This window comes from Carettochelys insculpta, chromosome 3 (genome assembly GCF_033958435.1).
Source record: "Carettochelys insculpta isolate YL-2023 chromosome 3, ASM3395843v1, whole genome shotgun sequence".
In the NCBI taxonomy this organism is placed as follows: domain Eukaryota; kingdom Metazoa; phylum Chordata; order Testudines; family Carettochelyidae; genus Carettochelys; species Carettochelys insculpta.
In genome coordinates, this window is record NC_134139.1 from 117335267 (window position 1) to 117362093 (window position 26827).

The following is a 26827-nucleotide window of genomic DNA, read 5'->3' on the forward strand; positions in this document are numbered from 1 at the left end:
CTGGCACTGCCTAAGCCAACACGGCTAAAGTGGGTGCTCTTGGAGCCGAGCTGCCAGCATTTGGAACCTTTGACGACACCAGCTTCAGCCGTCTCTACTCCTGGGAATAAGAGGTCCTCAAAAACTAAGACCCTGTCCCTGGGTGGCACAAGTGGCACTGCTCCGAGTCTCCAAACCACTCTCACAAGGCATTGGACACAGCACTGAACAAGTCCAGGGCTAAGATACTGCTCCATTCTCGCACAGCACCGGACAAGGCGTTGAAGTGGCAACGAGACACTGCTTAGCCCAAGCCCCTGGCATCAGAGCACAGCGTGGTATTCAGACAGCGCCGCAAAGATTCCCCACCAAGGGTTCACACGACCCTGGCGCTGCCCAGCTCGCTGCATCTGGGGTCTCTGGTGCCACCCCCATCACTGTGCTTGTCTAGGCACTCAGGGCTCTCATGTGGTTCAGGGGCCAAACTACCCACCCCAGGAGGGGGCAGTTCTCACTGAAGGAGTGTCTTTTCATCACAGCGCTCCGGCCCCACCACACTCCAACTGGGAAGATGTGCCTCCTGTCATGGCTTACCCATAGCTGCCCCTACCATGGCTTGCATGCCACTCCTGTTTCCACAAGAACTAGCTCCTCAGTGATCATTTTGGCAGATCTTCCACAGTGCATCTCTCCTCAGTGCCTTGTGCATACTGAGCTAACAGAAGAGGTGTATTTTTTAACCAGTCTTCAATTGATTCTTAATTGACCCCAGGTGTGCTGATTAGTCTCACCTGACCCTGTAAACTTCCTAATTGTCTCCAGGTGCTTTAATTGGCTTGATTGCCCTGATTTCTGCTAGTTGTGGATTGTCCCTTGTGAGTTTACCCTGGGAATGGGGACCTATTAAAATGTAATTTTTCTACTTTGTTTTTCTGTTTTATTAAGGAATTGGAGCAGCAATTTGAAAAGGAGAAACTACATCTGGAAGGGGATAAAAATCAGCTTAGACAGCAGCTGGAAAATATAAGGGAGGAACTGATGACAAAGCTGACTTCAGCCAATCAGGAGGTAGGATTTTTCTTAGTCTGATCAGCTCACTGTGATATGCATTAGCCTACATTTAATCAGTAATGACTGCTTATATAGTTGATTTTATGAATCGGCTATTAGACTGGACCCATGCTGTTGGGCTTTTTTCTGGTTAACATGATTGTTCCATTCCCAGATATAATTCCCTTGACCTCTGTCACAATATGATTTTTTTTTCTTTTACAATATATTTTTGTACAAATTAGTGTAGCAAAAGGAGGAGAAATTAAGATACATAACTGTAACATGTAAAGAGCTCCCTTTACCTCTACTGTGCTCCTGTGCAAATCAAATGCTTACTAAACTTGCATGCACAAAATACTTATGCAGGTAATAAAAGGGAAAGGTCAATCTTTTTGCTAACTTAATATAATGTGGTTACTGTAAACTGTGGCTAATTTCACAGCACGCACATCTTTTTTTAAACATTTTCTGGAAAAAAGAATTTAATTCTTATTTCCAGTAATTATTCATTATAATACAATATATAGTAATGTATTTGAGGCTACCTTGATATAGCTTTTGTTTATATTTAAAATGTGGGAAAGTGGTGATTTCAGTCAGTTCTTCTTCAAATGATTGCTCATGTGTATTCCAATTTGGGTGTGTGCTGGGCGCATGCCCAGTTGCCCTATCTGGTAGCCCTAGGGTCAGTGCGGCGCCCCTGGAGTGGAGTCCATATGGCTGCCCATATATGCACGCCTGCCCTGCCCCCTGCTCAGTTCCTTCTCACCGTGCGGTAGGTTGCTGGAGCTCCCTCATTGTTGAGTGTTTGCTGGTAGCCTTTATTGTTTTAATTAGCTGTAAATAGTTTTAGTTAGTTATCTTTCATAGGTAAATAGTTCTTCTTAGCACCTAGTGAGCCAAGGTGGGTCTTTAACCCCCCTCGATGCCGGGCTCCCCAGGGTTTAAAACCTGTTCAGAATGTGGCAAGTGAATGCCCAAAAGCGACCCGCATAGGGCCTGCCTGAGTTGGCCTGGTGAGGCACACCTCTGGGAGCTCTGCCCAATTTGCACGGCCTTCAAGCCTAGGACTTTAGAAGACAGAGCTCAATGGCTGAAGGTTCTACTAATGGAATCTACCTTGTGCCTGGACATTTCTCAGGCTTGAACTCAGAGCGCTGTATCATTGGTGTAGAACGCTCCAGCACCGTTGGTGCTGTCAGAAAGGTCCCGGCACCCAGAGCAGGACTCTGCGCATAGCGCCTCCCGGCGCCATAAGAGCCAGTCCCCGGTGCCTCACAAGAAGAGAAGACTGGACTGGGATTGATCCCAAGAGAGGAGGAGACGAAGGCAAACTTCAGAGGAGTCCGCCAGATCGCACCATGACCGGGGTCACGAAGTGCAGGCATTGTCTCCAGTGTGAGGTGGTAGTCTGCGCTCTCCCAGACTGCCCTGGACACCGGAGGCCTTTAGCGCTGCACAAGGCCTCCTGCAAATTACAATGCCGCCGCAGATGCCACACTGGGAGCCTTCGTCGCCCCAGTTTCAGGCACTTGAACAGTCTCCAGGGACTCCGGCACGATTCCTGACGCTGGTGAGACCTCTGCAAGCGGTCACCTCCTTCGGTGCCTCACAGATGGTGCAGAGCACGCAAGAACCAGTGGGCACTATGGGACCCTCGGCACCGCTGTGGTTGTCAGAGTCTGTGTCAGAGCTGGACTCTTTTTACTCCAGCTCAGCTCAGAGCGGGAGTACAAGGTCATCCTGACGTAGTGGACATTGACACCACCCCCAGTGCCCCTCAGAGGGGAGTGGCAAAGGCCCCCCCAAGGTGCCCTACAGCGTCCTTTCTGGACTCTGTGGGTGATCCATGAGACACGGGCGGGATGTGGGACTCCCAACTAGGGTGCCTGGCACACCTCAGGTGCCAAGATTGGCACCGACCGCTGCTTTGGGAGCCCTGCCAAGAGAGCAGCAGGAGTCATCGACACCGGCACCAGTGCAGTCAGCACTGACCCAAGCGTGGGCATCAGCCCTGCAGGCACCAGGGTCTGTGGTGCAGTGGGCACTGGCACCGACAGAACCAGTGCTGTCCCAGGTGCAGAGTGGCCCCATCTTCATGGTGCCATACCAGAGACCACTGGGGGCCCTACAACCCAGGCACTGAGCATGGTGCCGCAAACCACGGTGCTGGGGACCCAAATGGAAGTGCAGGAACTCCCTGCACTGGTAGGCTTGGAGGGCGTGATCCCTTGTCCTCGTCCTCACCAGATGAGACGGTCGCTAGATCTCTGTATCCCTGGTACTGGAGGATGGAGGAGCGTACCAGCAGTTGTTGAAGAGGGTGGCCCAGAGTCTGGGTGTGCAGGCGGGAGAGGTCAGGGATGAAATAGACCCTGTTACAAACATTCTGTCAATGTCTGAACCGACCAGGGTGGCACTACCCATTATAAAGACAATTGTCAAACAGCAAAGACAGTGTGGCAGACCCCGGCCTCAGCTTTGCCCGTGGCTAGGAAAAATGAGCGCCAGTATTTTGTCCCAGCCCAGGGAAATGAATATGTGTTCACCCATCCTCCCCGGTCATGGATGCTGTGAACAACAGGGAGAAGCAGGGGGTCCAGGGGCCCTCCCCTAAAAACAAAGAGGCCAAAAGATTAGATTTGTATGGTAGGAAAGTTTATTTTACAGGGGGCCTCCAGTTGAGAATTGCTAACCAGCAAGCCATGGTTAGCTGGTACGCGTACAATACGGCCAGCTCCATGGACCATTTCGCTGAGCTGCTCCCACCAGAGACCAAGTTGGAATTTATGGCCCTGGTGGAGGAGCATAGACTCATATCTAGAGTGGCACTACAGGCTGCCCTAGATGCAGCCGATGCAGCCACCAGGGTCATGGCCTCGGGTGTAGCCATGAGAAGTGGGGTATGGCTTCAGGTCTCGGGACTCTCACAGGAGGTGCAGCAGTCCATATAGAACCTCCCCTTTGAGAGCCCCTCCCTATTTTCGGAAAACACTGACCAGAGGTTTCATAGTATAAAGGACTCACGGACCACCCTATGCTCTCTGGGTCTCTATACACTGGCGACCCAGAGAAGACACTTTACCCAAGGCCCCAGTTCAGACAGTTCCCACAACAACAGCGGGATGGGAACAGGAGAAGGGACCGCCATAATAGGAGACATCAGGGCCTCCAGACACAGGACCAGAGCCACCAAAAAGCCCCACTGGGGTCTAAACACCAGTTTTGATGGGGCGGTCGGGAGCTACACACCGGCCACCCCCACAGTTCCAGCTCAGTATTTATTTTCATCCCCTCTATCCCCATTCTACCATACATGGTGTAGCATAACATCCGACCAGTGGGTCCTCTGCACAGTGGAAGAGGATATGCTTTCCAATTTTCTTCCTACCCCACCTTCCCACCCCACTTCTCTGTCCCTCTTCAGGGACCCCTCTCACGAGACAGTTCTCAGGCAGGAGGTGGGGGCCCTCCTTCAAAAGGGGGCTGTAGAGGAATTTCTCCAGGAATTCTGGGGGCAGGTATTTTATTCCTGTTGTTTCCTAATCCCGAAAGCGAAAGGGGGACTATGGCCAATCTTGGATCTGTGAAACCTGAACAAATTTGTGAAAAAGATAAAGTTTCATATGATATCCCTGGGCATAATTATCTCAATGCTGGAACAAGGGGACTGGTTTGCCATTCTTGACTTACAAGACGTGTATTTCCATAGAGCGAACTATCCACCTTCCAGGAGGTTCCTCCAATTTGTGCTAGGGAAGGACCATTACCAGTTCACAATCCTGCCATTTGGCCTCTCCTTGGCCCCGAGAGTCTTTACCAAATGTATGTCAGTAGTGACAGCCTTTTTTTTTTTTTTTTTTTACGCAGGCAGGGAATGGACCTGTTCCCTTATCTAGATGACTGGCTGATCCGAGGTTGGTCACAGAGACAGGTGGTGAGACATGTCCACTGATACAAGAGACGTTCGACACATTGGGCCTCCTAGTGAACGAGGCAAAGTCCGTGCTAGACCCAACTCAGGTCATAGAGTTTGTGGGTGCCCGACTAGATGCAGAGCAAGCCAGGGCCTTCCTGCCCCAGACCAGGGTCCAAGCCATGGCGTCTTGCATCCAAGGCCTGATCAGGTTCCCAACCACAACGGCCAGGGGATGCCTCAGACTGTTGGGCCACATGGAAGCATGCACATTCATAGTCCAGCATGCTAGGTTACAAATGTGACCCTTCCAGCTGTGGCTTGCCTCAGTATACAGACCTGTCAGGGACAATATAGACAAGTTAGTGACAGTCCCCCCAAGAGTGTTAACAGCATTACACTGGTGGGTAGAGGCCCGATTGGTCTGCATGGGAGTGCCCTTCAATTTCCTGCAACCCTCCCTGTCCCTGGTCACAGATGCCTCGGACCTGGGTTGGGGAGTACACTTGGGAGACCGACAGACTCAGGCCCTGTGGAGCAAGACTGATGCTCAGCTCCACATAAGCGTGCGGGAGCTCACAGTGGTTCGGCTGGCATGCGAAATGTTTCGGAGCAAACTGAAGGAGCAGCGTGTTGCAGTCGGCACAGACAATACTATGGCAATGTACTATATAAACAAACAAGGGGGGCATGCTTGTCACCCCTGTGTCTCAAGGCCCTCGCGCTCTGGGACTTCTGCATCCAGCACCAGATTCTCCTGAGGGTGCTCTACCTGCCTGGGGTGCACAACTCCCTAGCGGGTCCTTCATGGACCATGAGTGGTCACTACACATGGAAGTACTGAGTTCAGTTTTCCAGAGGTGGGGATGTCCCCAGGTAGACCTCTTCGCCACTCATCTCAACGCAAAGTGTAGGACGTTCTGCGCTTACCAGAACTGAAGTCCGGGCTCTTGGGCAGAAGCCTTCAGCATTCGTTGGTCAGGTCCCTTGCTGTACGCCTTCCCACTGATACCGCTCATTCACCGAACACTGTTGAAAATTCTGTCGGACTGAGCATCAGTTATCCTGGTGGCCCCAGCCTGGGCTCGGGAATGCTGAGACTCGACTCTCTTGGATATGTCCGCTTATGCCCCAGGGACGCTTCCGCTGCGCCCAGACCTGCTGACACAGGAGGAGGGGAGACTGCGGCACCCCAGTCTCCAGGCACTGCATCTCACAGCATGAAGGCTCCCTGTCTGAGACCAGTCGAGCAGGCCTGCTCTGAACCTGTCAGGGAAGTATTGTTCAACAGCAGAAAACACTCCACAAGGGTAACATATGTAGCCAAATGGAAAAGGTTTACCATATGGGCCACTCAAAAGGGGTTGTTCCTGGGAAAGGCCCCAATACATTGTATTCTAGATGACTTGCTGGCCCTAAGCCAGACAGGGCTGTCACTATCCTCCCTGAAAGTGTACTTGGCAGCCATTTCAGCATTTCACCCAGGGCCTGGGATGTGATTGGTCTTCTCAGTGGTGGTGAAAAGGCTCATGAAGGGAATGGAAAGGGTCAAACCACAGGTTCAGGCCCCCCTGCCAACATGGGATCTTCGTATGGTTTTGTCTAAGCTTATGGCTCCCCCATTTGAACCCCTCACCTCCTGTTCTATGTTGTTCCTTACCTATAAGGCGGCATTCCTGGTGGCCATTACCTCAGCCAGAAGGGTGTCAGAGCTCAGGGCCCTGACGGTGGACCCACTTTATACGGTGTTCCACAAAGATAAGGTCGAGCTGAGACCCCACCTGGCGTTTCTGCCTAATGTGGTTTCCCCCTTCCACATTAACCAAGACATCACCTTACCGGTGTTTTATCCAAAGCCCCATGTCTCCCCTAGGGAGCAGACCTTACACACTTTGGATGTCTGGAGAGTGCTGACCTTCTATATGGACGGGACCAAACCCATCCAGAAGTCGCAGCAGCTGTTTATTGCAGTGACAGACAGGATGAAGGGGCACCCAGTCTCCCTCCTGGATAGTGGCCTGTATCAGAGAGTGTTACAGACTGGCAGGGGTTCCCCGTCCCCCGATCAGGGTTCACTCCACCAGGGCACAGGCGTCCTCTGCGGCATTCTTGGCCAAGGTCCCTATCCAGGACATCTGCAGGGCGGCCACTTGGTCCTCCATTCACATGTTCTCAGCACATTATGTAGCACGCACAGGAAGATGCTGTGGTGGGTAGGGCTGTCCTGCACTCCTTCTGGGGCTCTGACCCTGCCTCCTAGGCATTGGCTTGCATTCACCCAAATTGGAATGCACGTGAGCAATCACTTGAAGAAGAAAAGACAGTTACCTGTTCTGTAGCTGGTGTTCTTCGAGATGTGTTGCTCATGTCCATTCCAAAACCCTCCCGCCTTCCCCTCTGTCGGAGTAGCTGGCAAGAAGGAACTGAGCAGGGAGCGGGGTGGGTGGTGTGTGTATGGGTGGCCATACGGGCGCCGAACCAACCCTAGGGCTACTGGCTAGGGCAAAAAGCTTCCAGCAACAGGTAATGCGCCCAAATTGGAATGGACATGAGCAACACATCTAGAAGAACACCAGTTACAGAACAGGTAGCTGTCTTTTTCTTAGTGGGTAAGTGTATGCCTTATAACTTATAACCAACTAAGCCTTGGCAGAGGAACCAAGGATTGAGTGAGGATCTTATTCCCACAGATGATTTTTTTCAGGTCAAGCATGTTCCATTGTTCCCTCAGTGTATAGAATTTTTAGCCCTTTGTCTTCAAAACTCATCAATTCTGTTGTTTAATCTTTCAGAAATGTCATTACTGAACAATGCTTGTAATTGCTGAACATTCCTGAACTATGGCACTGCTGAACAGTTACAGGAATGAGTATTTTTGCCAGTAATTGCAGCCTTTTAAGATTGGGAATGGAAGCGCTATCTTCCTTTTGCCAGCTTGAAAGAATAGCAGAATGCCGCTGATTTGGCTGCTTTAATTTTATTTCTATATAAAAATAATTTTCAGGTTGTGGTATTTGTTTATTTGCCACTTCAGTAGAAAGACTCTGACCTTCATTTTTTTCTCTAAGGGCGGCACTTTCATGCTATCATTTCAATTTTGGTTTTCTTGTTGCTGTTTTAAGTTTGGAAAACACAATTGTGAGTGTCCATAGCATAAGTTTAAACCTGTATTAAATTTAATTCTTTTTTTTTCCTAATGTGTTCCTAGCCAGAGGGCAACTAAGCCTGGGGAGGAGCTAAAAATTTTATTTAGTAAGAATTCAGCTTCATTATCCAACTGCTATCCAACAGGGAATGTAATTCATGTTTCAAAACAGATTTATAATTCTTATGCAGAAAACACAAGTCCAATCCACTAGAGTAGCCAGTGTATTTATTCTAGGTTTTCCTTTACTATGCTTTGACTCAGTAAGTACAAGAGACTGGTCTTCTGCTTACAACAGTAATTAACTTCTAGACTTTAGTAGGCAAAATGAGGATGGGGTTTGAAAAAGGTACAATACTGCATTTATTTTCTGTAAGGTAGTGCAAGACTGAATATTCCCTGTAAGGCTATGTCTACACTGCATTCTGCTTTTGGAACCAGAATGCAAATGAGTGAGATTTGAAAATGCAAACGAGGCATGAATTTACATATCTCACACCTCGTTTGCAGGCTGAAAACAAACCCAATTTTTGAAAGAACCCTTCTTCCAGCAACAAAATTGGAAAAAGGATTCTTTCAAAAATGGGGTTTATTTTTGAAGGAATTCCATCTACATGCCTTTCCCACAAGCGAGATTGCTCAAGTGTCTGCAAATGAAGCATGAAATATGTAAACCTGTGCCTCATTTGCATTTTCGATCTCAGTCATTTGCATTCCACTTCTTACAGCAGAATGCAGTGTAGACATAGCCAAATAGAAGAAACTTTATTTGTGAAATTACAGTTACATCCTTTTATTTTGTCTTTAAAATTCCAGTTAATATGCTTACATTTTTAAAAATATTTTGGCTCTTTACCTAAAATGACGTGTATATTTATTACCTTTCTTGTCACAATGCCATCTGTTTCTCAGTCACGACCAAAAAGATAGCATCTCAGTCATGACCATAGAATGTTCATAAAGACAAAGTGGGTGAGGTATTATCTTCTAATAGACCAATTTATGTTGGTGAAGAAAGCTTTCAAGCTTACAGACAGCTCTTCTTCGGTTTTGGGCTCTGTGCAAGAACACTCTTTGAAAGATCAAAAGCTTGTCTCCTTCACCAACTTAAGATGGTTCAATAAAACATATCACCTCATCTACCTTGTCACTTTATTATCCTGGGTCTAACATAGCGACACTACAGACATAAGAGAAAATTAGGTGCAACGCCAGGTTATTGGAATGTTACAGTTTCATCCTATATCTGCATACTGCAGAGCATGAAAACTCATCACTATACTAGAGAAATGTTGAAAAGCAGAAACATATTGATTTACAGCAGAATCAGCTAGCCCTATTGAATTAAGGAATTAGGATAGACTCAAGAAATATAGTACCTTGAAAAAGTGTATTAAAAGAGAGCATCATAATTTCAAAACACCATAACTTGTAATACACAAGTCATTGATAAGCAGTTATCTTTGAATAACTTATCTTTGACCTGCTGGGGAAAAAAGCAGTCCATTATGCGAGTAATTTGATATCTTCGGGGGGTGGGTGTGTGGGTGTGTGTGCATACTTTTTTGTCACCATTCTGAATATAAACCAGTGGTGTAAGAGGCGTCTGAGAAAGTAGAAAAAAATGGTTTCAGACTGAAACTTTGCAGACCACTTGTGCAATATATCAGAAACCAGTGAATCATTACACTTTTAATTTTTTTTCATTTAATGTTTCTTGGGGAACAGCTGAGAAAGGGAGTTGGCTTTACTATTCTTGAACAGTTCTGCACAATAGTAGTGTGCTATTCATTCCTCTGCAAAATATATATAAAAAATTCTGACATAACACCATTACACCTAGGACAAGGTAGGATTAGGGAAACATTCTTCTAAAATACACCCTGAATTTAGCTGATTCCTTTCACTCCGAAAGCGGGAGAGAGAGAGAATGGAAAGGAGACTTCTTCAAATTCAATCCTGTACACTCTCATTGCAAAATTGGGGCTCAGATGATTTTTCCATCAGCATTAGCTACTGGTTTATTTCAGTCCATATTGGTTTAATGTTTCAGAGATATCTTTGCAATGAAAATAACAAGGTTTTTAAATTGAAGTTGTTTCACACTTATTCACAAATTAGAGGGCCCATTGTCACAGGCATTGTGAGGTTGAAATAAAATAATAGTGCTGTACAGAAAATCAGAAATATCTTGCAACTATCAATTAGATAATTTGTTAAAATTGGACAAATTAAAGAAGAAATATACTTGGTTTTGCATGTTTTCAAAAATTGCTCTTCTCTAAAATTACTTTTGCCTCTTTGTGTTTGCGAGTGTCTATAAAAATAATATATATTAGAAAAGGACAGAATGCAATAAAAGAAACAGGTTTTTTTGGTCCTGCCTTTTGCAAAATAAAGTATATTATACCTGAAATTTTTGTTTTAATGTTTTATTCCTTTAGATTCAGTTTCATCAGTATTACCTGAAGAAATTTCATCCATATTTTTGACTGACATGTAGCTTTACCAATGAAAATAAAGCCTTCTGGTACCTCCTATTTCTGCTCTTTACGCATTTCATGTTTACTTCTCTTTCTCCTGTATGTGTGTGTGTGCGTGCATGCACGCGTACCTCTAATAGTCAAATTTGTACAGAGCACTTAAGTTCTTTAATTATTTTATTTGTCTTCCTTGTTTCTCACTTTAGTATTTTTAGCTGCATCTCTAACAGATGATTGAAATAAAAAAGGTAATAGGCAAGAAAGCAGTCAAGCAGAAAAATCATGCCTATCATTGAAGCTATCATTGGTCACTTTTGGAAAAACTTCTTGTTGCCTGTGTTGTGTCCTCAAGGACTGGAGCCGATGATTAACTCCTTACCCAGACTCTCTGAGGCACAGTGAATATTGTAGCAAGTCAGCCCTTCTGGAGGAGCCTGATGATACTCTTTTTACCAGTGATCCAAGGCAGATAAGAGAGGAATGCAGTTTTCCTATTAAACTGGGCTTTTAAAATAAGTCCCATCCCACCAAGAGGGATAGCAATTATAGTGTTCCTCATCTATGGATCTCAAAGTATTATACAAGGGTGGATTTGTATCATTATTTTCCTTTTATATCGGGGGAAACTAAGACACAGAGAAGTCAAGTTACTGGCTCTGTGATGCTGAACATATTGGTGCACCTTTCTGTACCTCAGCCTCTTCATCTGCAAAGTAAGGTTAATGATACATCTTTGTAGTTTGTTCACTAGTATTGATGGTAGTGCTGCTCTAGACTCTCAGTCCCTGCCTGTCAGTGTGTATTCCAGAAGATACATTTGGGAACATAAGAGACAAAATTTAGTTTCTCATCAGGGATCCCTGAATGATTTATTTTTTTTCTGAATGGGCTAAGTGATAAATTCCACAAAGTATAAATATTGACTGATGCAAGAGCACTAAACTTTTCATAGTCCCGAGTTTGTGCTTTGCTTGAATTGCAACAGAAGGTTCAATTCAAACTACAATACGCAAAGTTAAATTATTCAGATTGAAATTTCTGTAGGACACTAGGATTAATGATGTGCCTCTTGCAGAAAAATGCTTTGGGGTTGTGTAAGGACAACTAATATTCTGGTCTTCAGTTTTACATTATTTTCGAAAGATAACAGGCACTTCCACTAACACCTTATCACCATGCTTGGCCATTGGTTTGTTATTACCTCAGAGGGAAAATTGCCTCCTAGTAAATCAGAAGTATCTCCTGCAACATGTAGGTTTCCTTGGAGGTTTCTCTTCAGTTGTGAATTACACCAAACTCTGTTTAGCTTATACATTCTTACTCAACATTCTGATTTTGATTAACACTATTTTCCCCATTACCTAAGTCAATAATATTTTTATTCCAGAAACAAGGTGATCAAGGAAATATCTTTCACTGAATATTTACCTTTTTCTGTTAGTCAGAGCACATATCCTGGGATGAGAGGGAAATTCCCAGTGTCACAGCAAAATGTGAGGTGGAACAGACTGTTTAGCATAAATAGGTAGCATGTCGTGTAATCAACCATTCAAGATAGAATGGCCTATGAACACTTCTGCAGTCATAGGGCAGAAGGAAGGTCAGTTAGTCACAGGTTGTTGTAATAAGCCATAAACCCAGTGTTTATGTTCAGAATGTGATTTTTAGGAATCTAGCAGAGTAATGAATTACAGCTCCAGGCTTTTCTTTTGAAAGTGTTGTTCAGGATTCCTTTGAGGATGAGGTCTGATGAATCTCTTTGTGAAAATTTTTCAATCGCTGATGAATAGGGTGTTTTTGTCTTATATCATTTTCTTATGTGAGTTCATTGGAGATCCTAGTGATTGTCTGGTTTCACTCTCATAGTTATTAGTGGAGCATTTAGTGTAATGGAAGGTGTTTACCACAGGTTGAGATAAGCATGCAGAGGGTTCATGGATCTTGAAAGGTGTATTTGGGAGTCCAGGAGTATGGGATAGGTTGTTGTTTGACATGGCTACAGCTACACATCATTTATTTCTGACGTTCTTGGACTTGGGTGACTTTTAGTTTTTCTTCTGTTTCACTTTTTTTAAGACATTTTTATGAAAATGTTAACTAAGGAAACCAAGAAGCTAAGATTCAAAGAAAGACCCAGAACAGGAAGGGCTGAGATGCCTTCTTTTCATTGGTACTGCTGTCTCTGTATCAAAATTTTTGAGTGTCTGCACGGCAATTTTTTAGCCCCACAGCCTGAGGCCTACCAGCCTGAGTCAGCTGACCTGGGTCAACCTCATCCCTACGCTTCTTTTATCTCTGTGAAGACATCCTTAGAGTGAAAGATGTGAGGCTGATTTTGTTCGCCATTATTAATAATTATGAAAGCATTGTATTTCTTTACATATTATAGGTGTGTCGTCTACAAGACCTAGTAAGAAAAAGTGAACAGGGCCTTGGTACTGCAGAAGGACACATCTCCAATCTTCAGGAAGCCCAGGAAATACTCCAGAAAGAACTAGAATTAACAAGAGCAAGACTTAGAGAGACCACAGATGCATTATACAATGCAGAGGTAACCACCTAATGGAAAAGTAAATAATTTAAAACACAATTATAATGATTTCTGGCAGGTTTTGAAATGTCAAGACCTGATTTACTGACTATATTAAACATGTGACTTCATGTAGCCCTATTTAAAAATGTTGATTTCCATTTTCATTTAATGCCTTAGGACATAAAAATTAGATATGAATATTTTAAGAGCTCATTTCTATTATTATCTGAATGTTTCTACAATGACATCTTTCTCTAGCTAATTGAAATTGTTCTGTAAACAACTCTAAGTAGTTTATTAGAGCTGGAATTTTGTTTTTAACTCTTGTTGAGTTTCACTTCATCTGCACTCAGACCATGAAATAATGAACATGTAATTTCAAAACTTACAGCAGGACTGTCTTGCTATGTTGACTCTCTTCAAACCCTATGAACTCCCAACTATCTCCAAGACACCAGTGACTTCCTGAGGAAACAATAAAACATCTGTAATCTTCCTGAGAACATCATCCTTGCCCCCATGGATGTAGAAGTTTTTTACACCAGTCTTCCACATGGAGATGGACCACAAGCTATCAGGAATGCCATCTCTGATGATGCCACAGCACATCTAGTGGCTGAGCTATGTGACTTTGTCCTCACCCACAACTGTTTCTGATTTGGGGACAATTTGTACCTGCAAGTCTGCAGTACTGCCGTGGGCACCTGCATGTCCTCACAATATGCCAACGTTTTTACGGCTGACTTGGAACAACATTTCCTCAGCTCCAGTCCCCTAGTATCCCTCCTCTACATATGCACGACATCCAATGATATCTTCATCGTATGAACCCATGGTAAGGAAACCCTTGAAGAATTCCACAGAGATTTTAACAATTTGCACCCCACCATCAGTCTCAGCCTTGATCATTCCACACAAGAGAGAGATTTTCTGGACACTACAGTACAACTCAATGACGGTCAAATTAATACCACTCTGTACTGGAAACCCACTAACCACTGTTCTCACCTACATGCCTCCAGCTTCCATCCAAGACATGTCACTCTATCCATTGTCTACAGCCAGGCCCTAAGATACAACAATATCTTCTCTAAGCCCACCAACAGAGACAAAAATCTGCAAGTTCTTTACCAAGCATTCATGAAATGGAATTACCCCACTGGGAGGAATAAAGATACAGATTGACAAGGCCAGACAAGTACCCAGAAGCCAGCTACTTCATGATAGGTCCAAGAATGAAAATAACAGAACAGCGCTTATCATTATCTATAGCCGTCATCTTAAATCCCTCCAGCGCATCACTGATAATCTACAACCTCTACTGGAACATGTTCACTCTCACAGGCCTTGGGTGACAGCCCTTTTCTTTCCTAGACAACTACCCAACCTCAAGAGAATACTCACTAGCAGCAACATACCATACCACAGGAACACTAACCCAGGAACCTCTACCTGCAACACACCTCGTTGACAGCTCTGTCTGCATATCTATGCTAGAGACACCGTTACTGGACCTAAGCGCATCAGCCACACCAGGCCTATGCACCTGCACATCCACTAATGTGATAAATATCTATTCTCACACTAATCATTGAACTATATTCCTGTATTCTATCATTAATATACATTACAAGATATCATTACATTAAGAAATTCTATTGTCGACATGGTCTGTAAGGGAGGACTAGGCTTTTCTCCCAAGGTCTGGGAAGGATCATTTGCTGGGATAAGTTGTAGATTCTCATTGATACTATGGAAGGGTTTAAGCTGTGGGTTGTAGGTGATGATGGTGTTCTGTTATTTGCCTGGTTGGGCCTATCTTGAAGTAAGTGATTTCTGAGTCATACAGGTAACTCTTCCCGCCCCGATTCTGCCCCCCACCCCCCCCACACACACTTTTTCCCTTCTGTGTATATACTCTGGATTCTGTAATTTTCACTCCAACTCTTCTGATGAAGTGGGTTTAATAATAAAAAATTTGTTAATCCCTAAGGGTCCACAGGACAGATCAAATTTGTTAATCCCTAAGGGTCCACAGGACAGATCGTTCTTTTATCTGGAAGGCTATTTTACATACACTGTATAAATTAAGATTTTCTCATATCCTCCCCAGAATCAGATTCAACATTACAGGTTGACTGACTTCAGTTTTGTCTGTCTAATATTATAGATATATAAGGTTAAAAACTGTATTAAAAGGATATTAAAGATTCAAAGTCTACCACTCAAAAGTTAGCAAATGTTAGTGTTGCCTGGGCATGAGTTAGCAGCCCTATGGAGAAAAATATACTATGATCACATAGTGAAATATACTATGATCACATAATTAGAGCCCTACTTAATTTGTAAAATTGCAGATCTAGCAATATTCAGCTTCCATTACGGTTTTTATTTTAATTAGTCCCGTCTGTCAGTTATTCCATGTGTGAGGCTCCGGCTGTGAGTCACAATTAATAAATGTCCATTATTACTTTTCTGTGATTTTTCTATGTCTGTGCCACAATTCATCTGCAATTATTTGACAGTCATTCCTCTTTTCAAGTAGGGCCTTATTCATAATGCATATGTTCAAGGAAGCCAGATTAAAGTTCCATGGGCAATGGCAGCCCTTGCATCTGAGTGTTGATGAAATGTTAGCTATCAAACTATAACAAGTCTGAAATGTGTGATTTGGAAGTGGTGAATGTGCGCAAAATGTAATGGAACTGCTAAAAAAACACATTTCTGACATTAGGATATTCCTGTTCCAGATTTCCTTCCTGAGTGAAAGTGTGGAGGCATTAGAGCTTACCTTTGAAATGATTACAAGAATTATTTAACATGGGCAAAACAACATATTTTCTCCTAATCTTGGAAACAGTAGAACTCTTCTAGCCAAAACTTCCCTAAACTTCAGCCTGACTCCTAGCATGGAAAATTTCAGATGAAATTATCAAAGTTTAACAGAATTATAAGCAACAGAAAACAATGTTTTCTTATAAGCCAGTGGTTTTCAACCAGTGTGCCTCAAAATTTCATCAGTTTCCCCATCCCACAGTTCTCTGCAGAGTTACTGCAGGGGGAAATTGATGGCTTTATGCCAGCTGGGGCTTAATCAAGGAGGGAAGAAAGGAGGGCAGGAGCTTGTTTTAAAGATCCAGTGTACTGGTTGCTACTTAAGTATAACTGTTTTTGGTTCCAACTTGTAACTTTCAGATAATCATTGTACATTGTTACAATATTTTGAAAGAGTAAGCACCAGAAATTTAAATATTTACATTTAAGAAATGTTTGGCATTATCAATTATCTCAGCAGGTTTTATAATGTATTTGTTAGAGCAGGGTGAATCCTGCACAAAATATCCCATGAATATTCATTAATAAAAACACCTCTGATTTGCTGGGTTGTCTTTTTTTCATAAATAAAGCAAATAATGCTGTCAAAAATGTTAACTGTAAGTATGGTTTAAGTAAATATTGCAAAATGTTCACAGAAAATGAGTTTTGAATTCTTTATTATACATGTCCACTGCAAAATTTTGATTCTTATAATTAAGCCTAGTGAGGCGCAGAACAGACAAACATATCATGTGAACTCTGTCTGAAAAAGTTCAAATTTTAAATTTCAAGTACTGAATACTTGCAGCCAACTGTTCACCTGTGATGTATATGAACATTACTTGCCTAAATGATTCCTTGAAAATTTTGAAATAAGTAATACAGAAAATGTTTTGAGAGAGATGCCAGGACTGAAAAAGCATATTTCAGACAGACCAAATTTTTAAGGAGCTGAAAATGAAAATAAAAATAAAAAGTCTTCATTGGGTGACAGATTTTTTTTAACTATTCTATTATTTAATATTTAATCATGTACAAATAAGGCAGCTGCAGATAAGCGTTTAATGACCACAAATGTGAATTCTAATCATATGCTTTGGCAAGAATTTTATTTTGATTCAGAGGATGATTTACGTTCAAGATTTTTTTCTGGTTGTTGAATCTCTCTTATAAAGTTTGTACTTTCAGGGGAAGCTAGAACAGGAGAGACAGCAACATGAAGTAATGATTTCTGCCATGAGAGAAGAGGAGAAAATAAAAGTTGACAGAATGGCTCGTGACCTAGAAATAAAATGGACAGAAAATCTTCGGTAAGTGTTTTTTGTTTGTTTTAAATGGGAAAGAAAAGCACATATTAAATGTAACAAGTGATTTTGGTGCAGTGAATAGCAAAGATTTTTGTAATTATACAGGTTGTGAACCTGTCTAATTTGAAACACTCTCATCTGGCAACATCCATAATCTGGTATGATTTTAGTTATCATGGGTGTGGCCGAGTTTCCCATGGTCCTATAAAGGTTGTTTACCACCACCAGTCCTGGCTCTCAGTGTTCTGTGCCGTTATTTAGCAGTGATATATCCCTAAATGTCTTGTAAGAGCCAATTGAGCAGTGGAAATGTTGGTAATGCTGTTAGACAATATTGGCCTCTCATGGTTCGACAAATTTGTTCAGCACTGGTTGAGTCCCAAAGGTATATACTAAAGAGGTTCAACCTGTGTAAGGTTTTCAAATTTATTTCTCAAAAATACTTGTTAATTTTTATTTATATGAAAGGATAGGTCATATTTTAATTATCTTACTTTTGCTTTCAGACAGGAATGCAGTAAACTTCGTGAAGAGTTGAAGCTTCAGCATGAAGAAGATAAAAAGGCAGCCATGACTCAGCTCTTGCAACTCAAAGAACGTGAAAAAAATGCTGCCAGGGATGGATGGCAAAAGAAGGTGGAAGATCTTTTAGAGCAGGTAACTGTAAGGGCTAGTGCAGTATCAGAGAACTGTTATGCTTTGAATTTATGCTGCTTATAGTTTATTGCTGACTAATTGTAAGAAAGCTGTATAAAATTTGTTTCTAGGCTTAATTTGATGATGGTAACTCATTAGAGATTACTCAAGAATAACAATACTGATTTAATATGAAAATGTTTTACTCATTAAAAAAGGAGAATATACTCTTCCTTTGTGGTACTGAATTTGAGCAATTTGTTCTCATTTGTTTGGCATTCTTATCTCCACTCTATAGATTTCTGCCTCTCTACCTATTCATGTTTCTTTTTGTAGTTATTTATATCTATTACATTGCTTAGTTAGTTTTTTAATTATTTAGAGGTATCACACATGTTTACATTGATAGTACAGAAGCAATCACTAAAAAGTCAAAATTTACCAATTGCCTGTTTCACTACACAATAACTATCTCCTTCACTAAATATAGAGGGAAATCAGTGTTTTTTTCTAGGAAAAAAAGATGCCAGAAATCAAGTCTGATGATTCCTGATAGGGGTTAGGGTGTTCTGTTTTACTCCCTTATTCCCTGTGCTACTGCAGGACCAATGGGAGCTCCTCTCCCAGTCCCTGTGCTCCTGCACAACTGGTAGGGTTGCCTTCCCTGGTCGCTGTGCTGCTGTGGGACTGGCAGTGAAAAATTTTTCTAATATTCTAATGGGAAGAAGGTGCCAGAATGCTGTTCCGTAAGAAAAAAGCCCAAGGGGAAACTATAGTAATCTCAGATACTACTGTGTGATAATTTCAGGTAAATGCTCAGGGGAGTAATTGTTGCTACTCTATATATTCATGATAATATTTACTATAGTACAGTGCTTTCTGTTCACACAAAATTGCTTTACGCTTTCTTGCAATACCAGAAGTGAAGTAACTTTGATGTTTTGTTTAACTACTTTGATGAAAAGGAAGGATAAGAAATGGCCAAACGTATTTTTAATGACAGAAGGGAATAGGGTTTTTTTGCAAATGATTAAGTTAAAAACATGTTTTTTTTGGTGCCTATATTGTGACTCTCTTGGCCATGGTTTCAACTGCAAGAGCTCAGATAATTAAGTATGCAGCTTTGTGCTCACAATTAATAGGGGTACATATGTTAGTATTTCCTCTGCTAATTAATTGATTTTATATGCTGTACGAGGGTTTATTTTCTAAATACTATCATTTGTTCCCAGAAAGGTGGAGGCTTCTGAAAATCTTGACCTAAATTATTTTTACAGCTTGAATGTAATCAAGGATTTTTGCTAGCCTGCTTTTTAAATGTTCATTCTCATTTTGAGTGGTATTATTTTCAAAGAGTCATTTCTTCAGCTTGTAAATGGCACATTCTTTGTTACATTCCCAAAAGGAGCTTAATTTAAAAAGTGATGTATCAGCCAAAATATGCTAACCTTTGTATGTTTTGTTTAAAAATACATTAATTATGTTTAAGATATTTCACAAAAATATGTTGCAATAAAGCTGGCTTGTTTTTCTGGAGTGTAAAAATATCAATTTATAACTGTTGGAAATGAGCATGTAGTTTTGTTTTCCTTTAATTAAAAAAAAAAATGGAACAGAGAAATCCAGAAAAAAGTGGTTTAAAGGGAGAAAGGTTATTCACGTATAAGAAGAGCATGCTCTTTTATGTTCATTCACCTGTGCCCAAACACCAAAAATAGTGTTGTTATGCCATACCATGACAGTGTGTGGAGACAGAGGACTATGTAGAAGCTAAAACAGTATAAAAGACATTCTTCTTCAAGATGTGTACCCGTGGATGCTCCATAGCTGGTGTCAGACTCGCTGTGGTGCCACAGCTCAGAGATTTTTACATCTGTAGATGGCTGGACCGCACATGCATGGCAATGTGAGGCACCTTCACGCTCTTTTAGTCACGTGCCCGGTGTGGCTGAAACCAGTTCCTTCCAACCACCTATGGCTGCAGTGGGAGCTCGTGTTCTCTCTCCTCAGGCCTGTTGAATAGTAGTTAAATGCTTGTTAATTGTTCTATTATTTTTCATAGTTGTTAGAATTAATAGCTAGTTATTTACTTGGCAGTTTTAGTAGTTCTTTTAGAAGAAGAAGAAGAAAAGTTGACGATTTACCTTTTGATACAATTAAGTTGTTTGTCATGACCACAGATGACCTCCTCTGGTCACGTAAGGACTCTCGAATGACTTCACATACGCTGGGTATACATACACCACCATACCATCAAAGATGATAGTAACCCTTCCAGAGGCGATATGATTACTCCCCTCATCACCCACAATATCCACAAAAGGGGTCTGACCATGATTGCAATAGGCAGAGACAACGACGCTGTAACCAACTGACTTGTAATCAGCCGCCCCAACCAGTGAGGCAGCAGGTTTCACAGGTTGGTCAAGGACTGCCCAACCTTTGACATTGTCTCACTGCCCTCCACACCCATGTTTCATCACCATCTTTGCCCATTTTATAACCATTGGACCAAGATCACATAGTCTCCTTGGATCGTGGAAGTAATTTCATCAATATATACTATCTCCCTCCTCTCTGTGCCTCCTAACACCTCTCCCACTCCATCCCTCTTCAGGGACCCCTCTCATGAGACTATTTTAAGGGAGGAGCTGGATCTCCTCCTTTCCATATGGGCTGTTGAACAGGTACCAGAAGAGTTCAGAGGAGGAGGATTTTATTCTCATTATTTCCTGACCCAGAAGAAGAGCAGAGGATGGAAACCGATACGGTACCTATGAGCCCTGAACCGATACCTTCACAAACAACTCTTGTTTTAATCATTCCTGCATTACACAATGGCAACTGGTTTGCAGCCCTCAGTCTATAAGATGCCTACTTTCACGTCACCATTCATCCTGCTCACAGACATTTCCTCTGCTTTACAATGGGCAATGACCATTTTCAACACCAAGGTTTACCTTTCAGCCTTTCAACTGCCCCAGAGTATTCTCGAAGACCTTCGCTGTCAGGGCATCATAATATTTCCCTATTTGGACAATTGACTTCTAAAAGGTCATTTGTGCATGGACACACTCAATATGATTCATGTCGCAAAGCACACCTTTCTGTTGCTTGGCTTCATCATAAATGAACACAAGTCAGTTACCAAACTGATGAAAACTATTGAATTCATAGGAGCTTGGTTAGATTCCATCACAGCCAGGATCTATCTGCTCCTCCAGCATTCCCATGCCATTCAGACCCTTATAGACATCATGAGCCACAGCCTGATGATTCAGATCCATACTTGTCTACGATTGATGGGTCACATAGCTGCCACCACATATGTGGTTCAACATGCCAGGCTTCACTTTCACTGTTTACAACATTGTATGGCAGTGGTCTGTACACCCAATAGACACCACGTCCATGAGGAACAAATAAGCTGTGCTCCAAGTCCCAAATAAGGTTGGAGGTGAGTGGAGTGTTGAACTGGGAAAAAAGGAGGGCTGCTCCTTGGTGATGACCTGCAGCACTGAGATTGATTCTGCTATTACGAAACTGGTGTAGTTATAGCCATGGCTTACACCACACTACTAACAGGAGGAATAGGATTACGCCCAAAAGAAAGAGAAGCACCCCCTGGGTTTTTTCCAACTCCCAGTAGTTATCTAAAACAGCCCACGGGTTGGTGGAATTCATTGGCTGTTATCTATCCCAATTTCTAAGAGCTGTTATCTATCCCCAAGAAGTGAGAGTTTCGAGTTTCAGGGGATGGGACTACTTAAGGGCTAATAGGAGGGTATGACATACAGACACAAACGACACTGTCCTGTAGAACACAGAGGCTCAGCAGATCACACTTCCCAGCTGAGGCAGCTTGCTTTCAGAACTTCCCGGTCATTGGGTCAAAGCCCTTTTGGGGGTTCTGGGGCATCTTTGCCTCAGCCTTACACGTGACCCTTACAGGCTCACGAAACTAAAACATCAACACATCAACATATAGACAGACTGGCCACAAGACAGAATACAAACAGAATACAAATAGAGTTAATGAGAGCATTTACTGACAGCATATACTTACATAGTTAAGCAGATACAGGAATAAGACGCACCGTTGCATCATGTTACTTCGGCTAGCTATACTACTAATACAGATTTTTTGTGGTACCGTTAGGTATTCACACCCTACTCTATTTAACTCATGAGCAGGCAGGAGGAGCGGCGAAGGGTGATCAGGCCTTGTCGCAGACAGCATCCGGTCTCTCCAGGATTCGGGAGTTCCTCTTCTTCCTTACGTTGCAGCCCTGCTTTATAATCCTGCTGTTTGCTGGCTCCACCCGAGGCCTGGCACATCACAGCCTGGTTGCTTCTGCTTCTCTTCGCCTGCAGCCCCCCTTCCCATTTTACACAATTATATCTCATACTTATTTTGTCCTTGTTAAAGTACGCAGCTGGCTCCTCTGGGCTGATGGGTCAGAGGCCGTGGTCTTTCCTCTTTTTCAATTTAGGCCAAGAGGATGTGGATGCTGCTGAAGTTACATACTGCTGTTAATGCAGGCTGTATGAAGTCCAGTAAATCCCAGTGCTAACTGGTTAAGACTTGCCCAATTTACTCGGTTCCTTGGTTCTTGTCCTGGGGTTAATGTTTTAGCCATTTGGTGCTGAGGCATATTTCTTTATAGTATTTTAAAAGGGTCTTTGTGCCCTGCCTCCATCCCACATACCTCCCCGCGTTGTTCAAGTGCCCATGCAGTTCACCCTAACATGCCCGAGCGTGGCTGGTCACTTAGGGCTCACCAGGTTATTTTGTACAGTCCACAAGGTAGTGTCGCTACCAAAATTGTTACAATGGTGGACGAGCCGGGGAGATCTCCTTTTGGGCGTGCCCTTCCATCAACTATTGCCGACATTTCTATTAACAATGGATGCTTCCCTACTGGGGTGGGGAGCTCACGTGGACGGAATCTCGACGCAAGGACAACGGTCTCTGCATGAGTTGACCCTGCACGTAAACCTATTGGAATTGAAGGCAGTCCTCAATGCATGCAAACACTTTTTAAGTCACATCCATGATTCTACAGTCAAAATATCTATGGGCAATGTTGCCACCATGTACCATATCATGGGGACGTGGGGGTTGAGATCTCCCTTTTTGAGGAAGTGATTTGCCTCTGAAATTGGTGCATACACAACAATCTCATATTAGTGGTTTCATACTTACCAGGGGTCAACAATACCCCAGCAGACTCCTTAAGCAGGCAGTTTGCACCAGACGACAAGTGGGATCACTGCATTGAGGTTCTCCAGCTAGTTTTCCACCAGTGGGGCCATCCCTGCATCGACGTCTTTGCTACCTTCGAAAATGGAAAATGCTTTCATTATTGTTCAGGGGAGGACTCAGCCTGGGCTCCCTGGGAGATGCCTTTCTCATCAGTTGCAGGGGTCTTCTATTCTATGCTTTCTCCCCCACCCCCAATGCCTCTCATAGTTTGGGTCCTAGAGAAGGCCAGTATGGATGGAGCGAGGCTGATCCTGAGAGCCCCAGCATGGGCCCGACAGCACTGGTTCCCGATCTTCAGGAAGATGTCTCTGTATCCTCCTTACCCACTTCCCAACTTAACAGAGCTCCTCAGTCAGAGCCACCAGTCATTGCTACACCCCCAGCCACATAATCTTCACCTCACGGCTTGGTTGATAGTTGTCTCAATACCTCCGAGCAATACTGTTCTGAACAGGTCAAACAGGTACTAATGCACAGTAGGTCTATGACCCGCAATACTTACCAGTCTAAGTGGAAGAAGTTCACTACTCGGTGCTACTCAAAGGGACTGGCTCCCTTGGAGGTTCCCATACATGTCATCCTTGACTATTTCTTACACCTGAAACAAATGAGATTGATATTGGCATCTTTAAAGGTGCACGTCACAGCAGTATCAGCATTCAGGCATGCCATCGATGATAAGTCAGTGTTTTTCTGTCACCAAAGGTTTTCTCAAAGGCCTAACCAACCTGTATCCTCCTTGTCAACCTATTTCTGTGCCTTAGAACCTAGATTTGGTCCTGCAAACCCTCTCTGGAACCCCATTTGAACCATTAGCTACTACCTCCCTTAAGTACCTCACTATGAAAACTGTGTTCCTCTTTGCTATTGCATCTGCTCGCAGAGTCAGCGAGATGGCAGGTTTGATGGCTATTCTGCCTTTTACCATATTCAGTAAGGAAGCCATTCATTCCCAAGGTGTCCTCTGAATTTCATATCAACAAGCTTATAACACTGCCCTTGTTTCACCTGAAGCCTCATGTATCTGCTCACGAGGCGAGATTACGCTCACTGGATATATGAAGGGCCCTTTACGTTGACAGAACCAAGCCGTTCCATAAGATGGATAGGCTGATAGTATCAATTGCTGACTACTCCAAAGGAGAAGCCATATTCTCTCAGAGGCGCTCTAATTTCATCACTTCTTATATCATCACTTGCTACTCTGTCATATACCATTACCTTCCCAACTTAAAGCCCATTCCACAAGAGCAATGGCAGCTTCCAAGGCCACCTTCAAAGGCATATCATCGAAGGACATCTGCTGCACAGCAACATGGTCATCGAACAACACTTTTTCGTTAGACGCTCTGCTATTCGGCAGCAGTTGGCAGGGAATTCTCCGCTCTTGACAGCTGTGCTTTCAGTGGCTGACAAACAATAAATCTGGTACCCTCCTCCATGTTTTTCTTCTTTGTAGGGGTGTTGCTACTCAGTCACCAGATATGGTGTACCCACAGGGACCATTTGAAGAAGAAAGAGAAGTTACTCACTTTTGTGCAGTAACGATTGTTCTTCGAGGTGTGTTCCCTTGGGTGCTCCATAACCCACCATTCCTCCTGCTCCAGAGTTTTTCTCTTTCATATCTTTCAGATTGCGGGGCAGCTTCCAGGAACTGGTTTTAACTGGACCATGCACATGACGAAAAGAGCACGAAGGAGCCTCATGCTGCCGTACATGTGCAGTCCGGCAGTCCGTGGCTGTAAAAATCTCCTAGCTGTGGTGCTGGAGTGAGTCCGACACCAGATATGGAGCACCCACGGGCACACATCTTAAAGAACAATTGTTACTGCAGAAAAGTGAGTAACTTTTCTTTTTCCATTTTTCTTCACTCGTTACGTATTCATAAATAAATCCTCATCTGGGATTCTGGTGTGCTATTGACTATATTCCAGTAAAGCTTGACTTTTGTGGGAATTCTGTGGACTATGATCTTGTCTGTTGGGTTTAGTTCTTCAGGTTGAGCATTCTGGTATTCTTCATATTTTTACTTCTGTCTTTTAACAGTTTTTTGCTTTAGTTTCCTGTATTTCAGACTTTCACTTTGCAATGACTTAAGTATTTTCATCTTATTTCTCTGTGATTGGTAAAAGGATTTTGTTATAGCTCTCTGTGTCACTTTTTTTTCTGATTCCATCACACTTTTTTCTGTAGTTGTACCAATCATCTACTTCTGGCAGAATTAGGTGCTTCCACTTTGTAAAGCTGTTAAATAAAAAGAAGGAAGATCTCTTCATGCAAATGCTGCATGTTTTGGAATGATATTGTAGACTCCTTTAATGAGATGTTTGTATTTCTGGTATGAAGTTGGACCTCATCTTATGTTAAATGATCTTAAGAGATCAGTCGCTGCCTAAAAATGAGCAAATGCTGAGGTAATGATATATTTAAGGCTTTTGGCAGATAATTAATTATATTACAGTGTAGCTGGGGATACCTAGTCATATTTAATTGGATTTATTTCTAAAATCGCCATAAATGTTCTGAAACTGTTTTTGATTGTTTTTAACAAGGGGTGGGCTTTGTTTTCCGGACTTCAAGAATAGTTGCTTATTTGAGGAGAGAATTGTGTCAAAGCCATTCTGCTTTTTCTTACTTTGTGTACAGGTTGAACTGCTCTAGTCCGGCATGACCAGTGCCGAACGGAAGAATTTTCTGGGCCACGAGAGGTCAATATTGTCTAGCACAGTACCAATACTTCCTCACCTTACTGGGCTCTAAAAAGACACTAAGGGGTAAATAACAACTAAATAACAGCACAGAACATAGAGCCAGGACTGGCAGCTATAAACAAACTTTATGGGACTACAGAAAACTTGGCAACACCTATGATAAATGGTCATCCAGCTAACTAAAATCATGCCAGATTACAGATGTTGCCAGGCAAGAGAATTCCAGATTAGAGAAGTTCAACCCGAACTACAATTCCGTGCTGGGAAACAATAAGGCTGTTTTTATAAATGTTAAGAGAATTGCCTGCCATTATCATTTACCACTTGGGAGTGTAAATGGATATTTAAGGAGGATGTAAAGTACCTTCAGATTGCTAGAATGGTGTGAAGGAGCCTTAGTATATATGAGCCTTAGTGGTCTTCATCTTGAACTTTAAGTTTTGGATGAACCTGTTGAGCTGTTTTCAGTCTCAAAGCCTGGAAATCAAAGTTCAGAGTGAGTAACTTAAATATGGTAATGGCTAGCCTATCGCTTTGGTATTTTCGGTTATCTGTAGACCTCAGGGAAATGTATTTTCACAATGATGTCTCAATATTTGTATTTTGTGGCTAGCACAGTAGGTTTTTCTAGTACAGGGCCCTTCCTTTTGATCTGTTGACCTTGCTAAGGATAACTACCACAGTTAAAGTGGTTTTGGTGCACTATTTTAAGAACAGAGAATATACATTTATCTATTCCTGCACAACTCGCTAACTAGGTCACTCTTGAGAGTAAGCAAACTAGTATATAGGTAAAATTAATAGCTTTCTAGAGATAAAAGGATTTCTGATAAACAAAGTAGAGTGTCTTGATTTCAACTCAATAGCTGCCATTTCAGGACTATATACTACTGCAAAGACTTCCAGGAGAATCTAAAAATTTGATTCATTGTGCAGTCATAGTCAAGGAGAATCACAGTAGAAGAAGATAATCTAACATGC

At 42.7% G+C, this 26827-nt stretch overlaps 1 protein-coding gene across 4 annotated transcripts in view; it reads left to right on the forward strand.

Moving 5' to 3' along the window:
• Nucleotides 1-26827, forward strand: part of FAM184A (family with sequence similarity 184 member A) — a 161097-nt gene that overhangs the window by 64884 nt on the left and 69386 nt on the right. For all 4 annotated transcript variants that reach the window (XR_012645058.1, XM_074990667.1, XM_074990666.1 and 1 more), the window contains exons 6-9: nucleotides 925-1047; nucleotides 12966-13127; nucleotides 17115-17236; nucleotides 17740-17890. Coding sequence is in view for 3 of the 4 variants with exons in the window: in XM_074990667.1 (XP_074846768.1) it covers nucleotides 925-1047; nucleotides 12966-13127; nucleotides 17115-17236; nucleotides 17740-17890 (558 nt within the window). In the remaining variant the exon portion in view is untranslated. The remainder of the gene's footprint in view (nucleotides 1-924; nucleotides 1048-12965; nucleotides 13128-17114; nucleotides 17237-17739; nucleotides 17891-26827) is intronic.